The sequence below is a fragment of the Mya arenaria genome, chromosome 14, assembly GCF_026914265.1.
Source record: "Mya arenaria isolate MELC-2E11 chromosome 14, ASM2691426v1".
Classification (NCBI taxonomy): domain Eukaryota; kingdom Metazoa; phylum Mollusca; class Bivalvia; order Myida; family Myidae; genus Mya; species Mya arenaria.
Window position 1 is genome coordinate 62,527,767 of NC_069135.1, and position 5,365 is coordinate 62,533,131.

Consider the following 5,365-nt stretch of genomic DNA (forward strand, 5'->3'; position numbering starts at 1 on the left):
ACATTAAAACATAATACAGTAACACACACCAGGCATTGTGAACGGGAACACCGTGCACTTGGGAACGAACATTAAAACATGATACAGTAACACACACCAGGCATTGTGAACGGGAACACCGTGCACTTGGGAACGAACATTAAAACATGATACAGTAACACACACCAGGCATTGTGAACGGGAACACCGTGCACTTGGGAACGAACATTAAAACATGATACAGTAACACACACCAGGCATTGTGAACGGGAACACCGTGCACTTGGGGACGAACATTAAAACATAATACAGTAACACACACCAGGCATTGTGAACGGGAACACCGTGCACTTGGGAACGAACATTAAAACATGATACAGTAACACACACCAGGCATTGTGAACGGGAACACCATACACTGGGGGACGAACATTAAAACATAATACCGTAACACACACCAGGCATTGTGAACGGGAACACCGTGCACTTGGGGACGAACATTAAAACATAATAATGTATTACACATTAGGCATTGTGAACGGGAACACCATACACTGGGGGATGAACATTAAAACAAAATACAGTAACACACATTAGGCATTGTGGCCGGGAACACCATACACTGGGGGACGAACAATAAAACATAATACAGTAACACACATCGGGCATTGCGAACGGGAACACCATTCACTGGGGACGAACATTAAAACTGAATACAGTAACACACTCCAGACGTTGTGACGAACACCGTGCAGCTTGTTGAATAAGTTTAAATCTAGACTGTATAATGCATTCATGGTTTACTTTTATCCACTTTCATTTTTTTTTCGAAGATATTTTTAGTTATTTTTAAAAAGCCTGCTTTTAAATGTATATTTGCACGAAGATTAATAAGATTCAATTTTCTAAATACAAGTTGCGTTTTATATAATAACAGGACACTTTTTAAAGGACAGAAAGAATTGCACTGCGTTCTAGCCATTTATTATATAAGGGTGAGTTAGATGAATTAGCGAGGAATACAGGTATATAAAGATATAACAATCACATATATTTTACATTTTATTGAACAAAATGTAAGGATTTCAAAGGCACATCACAAGGCAAAATTCATAAATAAAATAATGAAATCTATTTACTAATGAATGATCATAATTCAAGATTAAAACATAATCGTACTATTACCAAAACAACTTTATCAGAATCGGGCTTTCTTTTGTTTTAAGTTATATACAATGTTACATCATTCAGCAATGTAATGCAAATTAGGTACTAATGAGTTTATAAACAATCAAGGTTGGTTAATAAGTTAGCTAAACATAATATTAAAGGGGTTGCAGCATGTAGGGGGCTGCATGTACAATGGCACTATGTTTTTGACATTTAACACTCGTTTGTAATATATTTGTCACAGAACTAACGACACACACGTAAATTTAATGAACATGCTAGGTGCATACATGTATTAAATAAATATACAATAAAGTACAGAAACTCAATAAATAGTCATCATGAGTTTGAAAAAACATTAATAGCATACAAAAAAACCCACACAAAAGTAGTTGGTTGGTTTTGAAATGTTTAAAGTTGGTAGTGGAGCAAACACAGCGAAATCAACTCAGAGCAACACTTTGCTGTCTTTAACATGTCTTATCCATCTTGGCGATTCTTCACCTCGCCCATGTTCATATTCTTTTTCGGAAAGTGTGAAAGAAGTTTCTCAGCTGAAAATATATAGATTGATTTATTTGTTAGAACTTAACGATTAACAGTTTGCATTAATATGTATTTCAAATGCAAGAACAATACAACAGGTTTGAAATGAATGTAATGACATATTGTAGCTTTGAAGCATTTCACATTCGTACATTAATAGTTTAAATCAGTGGGATTGCATCGTGTTTAGTCGTTTAGACGTCCGTTGAGATTTTAATTACTACTATAAATCGTTACCAAAACGTAAAAAGACACTCACCAATGGTCAAGTCTTCCGCAGGGTCCGCATGCTTTTTCTTGCGGAACGCAGCCGCCTTTTGAGCCATCGAACACCTCGCCAACCGCACATTTCACCGTGCCAATATATTTTCCTCCCTGGCAACGCACGTATCGGTCACATCGCCCAAACTCATCCTGATGGAATCCGTCTACTTTTGTACCGCACTCGGGCATCATTCCCCCGTGTTCTCGAGGAATCATATCTAATGAAACGCATTCGTTTTTTTCCGGATGGAACAATTGTGTTCGGCCATTTTCGTCAGCTTGGCATCTCTCCTCTTTGATCGTGCGTTCTTTGTAGCATACGGCGTAGAATGGACTCCAAAGTTTTACTGGATGAACGTTTATTCCGTCAGGTTTGCCCACACAGCTTGGAAGGTCGACACTGCAGGGTCTACAGTGGGCAACGGGACACTGGTTGGATCTGTATTGGCCTGAAGTACAACAAAATACAAGCTATTTTTCAGGAGTTAGGGTGTATTATATAAATAATATTATTGGGTGCTGGCCAGAACTTCTGGAATCTACTAGGTGCCGAAAATTTAGAGTTGCATCAATTTATGATATATGTTGGTGTTCAAAGTGTAATTACCAATGCATTTTGGCTGTTGGATTTCTATATTTCAAACAAAGTTTGATAGGTCAACTTACATCCATCCTTGAACTCTGTCCTGCTACCACATTTTACATTCTCAAAATGGCCACACTGTTTGGTCTCAGTGTTGAACATCTGTGGGTAGGGACATTCAACAAGGTGTTGCTCGAAGAACCTGGGAATCCCATGTGTGTAACGGACACTGCAATTGTAGAAGGCTTGACATTCCGTGGGGTGTGGGAACACGCCTCCGAACATGTTGCATCGTTCCTCTGGGCTAAGAGGCCCTGGAAAGTAAAACTAATTTTTAGCAAATTGATTCATAAAACAGGATTTATGTGTAAACTTTCGGCTACTGAGCTTGTTTCCTTATTTTTTCATATAATAATTAATATCTTTAAAGATGCATGATATACTCTTCTATACATTATTTGCCAAGAGTAGTTTTCAACCGAGGTATTTGCATAAAATAAATGTTAATTGGAATTAATTTGCTGTTTTTATTTTCGTATTCATTTATTTAAACTAAAGTATTAACTTTTTTCGACATAAAATTCACTCTTCAGTATAAATAATGCTTTATGTGTTCTATTTATGAAGACTATATAAATTATTTACTATATAAACTGATGTACATGTTTAGCAATTGTACACTTTGGCATGCTTTTTGAAAACACATACTTAGGAAAATCATACAATGTCAGACAATACAAACACCAGCGCTAGAACTTACCTAGGTCAGGCAGCAAGGGCATGTGGCCACCGCTTCCTTCTGTTGTTTTCTTGCAGTCATCATACATTGAACCTTTGGGAACACAAACGTTTGCGCTGGAGCTGAACACCGATCTAGGAGGACAAGGCGGCATCTCGACTTTTTTCCCAAACACGCACATGAAGAAGCCCGTACAGTCGGCCTTTCCGATGATCTGAAATATACCCGGGGTGCATTGCACGTGTTCGTCGTGGCCAGCAATGACCAATGTTGCGGCGACCAAAGCATACAACGATGTTGTGTATCCAATCATTGTTTCGCTATAAGGTTTGAGTATTATAGTTGGAAGTCGTGTATGAAATAAAATGAACAATTGAATTATGTTTTCTATCAACGTTTTCTCACACACTGTTTGTTAAAAGGATGTAGTCCTAGTAAAAGTAAGCTTATTTTCGATTAAAATCCTTGTCAATGCGTAGTTAGAGAATGGTTTGAATGTTAAAGATGCGACTTTATATAGAAATTTTCGACAACCTTTAGGCGGCGGGGCTTCCTGGCGCGGTTAACACACGCTCTTAAATTAATGACGTAGGCGCATAACTTGAGTAGGAAATTGTAATTTAATTTTCGTGGCCCTGTCAGTTAACTTAGTGTTTCAACAATGTTTATTATATTATAATGATAATTAAGTCGTAATCGTAAAAATGTGTCACTTATTTGTTTCAAGTCATTTGTAACGTATTGTTGACATGCTCATTGAGAGGCTAGAAATATTTAAATTTTTTTTTAAATAATTAAATTAGTTGCTCAATGTTTAATACTTTAACGCCGTCGTGGTTTTGTACAGTTGTAATTTTTGCCTTATAAAGAGACGGTTTGAAGGTAGATGAGCATCACCCGATCATACACTTTGTATTGTATTGTATCTTTTTTTTAAAATATCAGTTTTACATTTAAAGACGAACAAATAAACGATAAGGAGATAATATCGACTGTTTTGAAAAGACGATTTCATATTTCACAAATCTTACCTCCCATTTCTTTCGTAAACAAGAAATACGAAATTGCGAAATATGACTTTTCGAAGAATCGATTCTGATTAAATACATATGAAGCCACTATTTGACTGAATATATGTCATTGTCAGGGTGTTTATGCGAAGTCTTGTATTGTTCTTGTTTGTATAGACATTTTTTTAATACTTTGAAAAACATTTTCTGATGTTTATTTTGTCCTTCTCCGATGTTTGTGTAGAAATAATATATTATTGTATAGTTCTTTTCCGATGTTTGTATATTTTTTCTGTTGTTTATACATTATTTATCTGCTAATGGTTTCCTGATATTTAGGGAATATAAGCTTAAATACATACACATTAAAAACACCTACTTAATTTTCCAGCTTAATTTATTTTTAGAGGTATTTCTAACAGTAGACATACGCAAGAATAAAACAGAAATCACGTTGAATCGTTTTGATATAAGCATTAGACCTTGTAGGAAATTGTGTATCACGTGAGAAACAAATAGCGGAAATCAAAGGCGAAGTTAAAATTCCAACCCTATAAAGATAACCTCTGAATAGCGAGCTATTACCGGGCGTAAACGTCATTATGGAGCATTAGCAATACATTCCACACGAATCGAGGCATGAGTATAAAAACGTACAGTTACATCATTTCTATGTTAAACAATGCATAATTAAATTACGAAGATTATGATATCTGACAGCAGTGTGAGGTGATACAATGTGATTAGTTATCGTACCAGTGAATGTAAGAAATATTAATAAAATGCGCAAATAATTTAAATCTAACACGTTATTTATTTACCAACAAAATTAAATGCATGTTAATCGTCATGGTAAACACAACGACAGTCAGAGAAGGGTTCTTTCGAAAAATGTCTTAAATCACCATGCGGTTCCAATACGACAAACTATTGCCAATACTTTGGAGATAAAACCATTTGAATCATGATTTGATATTTCGAGAAACCACAAAACATTCACCTTCTAAAGTTAAGTGTCTAAGGCGGCTAAGGTGTCTAGCTCATGTGAATTAATGGTTCATGTGGCAACGCAAA

The 5,365-nt window shown here is 35.9% G+C and overlaps 1 protein-coding gene across 1 annotated transcript; it reads right to left on the bottom strand.

Moving 5' to 3' along the window:
• Positions 1-1,190: 1,190 nt before the first annotated feature.
• LOC128215842 (uncharacterized) lies at positions 1,191-3,737 on the bottom strand. The gene is made up of 4 exons (XM_052922455.1): positions 3,303-3,737; positions 2,626-2,856; positions 1,955-2,408; positions 1,191-1,703 (listed from the first exon to the last, which is right to left on the bottom strand). Exons 1-4 carry the CDS (start codon positions 3,592-3,594, stop codon positions 1,700-1,702), a joined length of 981 nt encoding a protein of 326 aa, XP_052778415.1. The 5' UTR covers positions 3,595-3,737; the 3' UTR covers positions 1,191-1,699.
• Between the last annotated feature and the right edge of the window lie 1,628 nt (positions 3,738-5,365).

What these genes read in the sequence shown, in the direction of transcription:
- LOC128215842 (XM_052922455.1), bottom strand. Translation starts at nt 3,594, where the DNA reads ATGATTGGATACACAACATCGTTGTATGCTTTGGTCGCCGCAACATTG. An exon ending in GCCCTTGCTGCCTGACCTAG is followed by an intron (nt 2,857 to 3,302) that starts GTAAGTTCTAGC and finishes TTTACTTTCCAG; the next exon opens with GGCCTCTTAGCCCAGAGGAA. An exon ending in GACAGAGTTCAAGGATGGAT is followed by an intron (nt 2,409 to 2,625) that starts GTAAGTTGACCT and finishes GTTGTACTTCAG; the next exon opens with GCCAATACAGATCCAACCAG.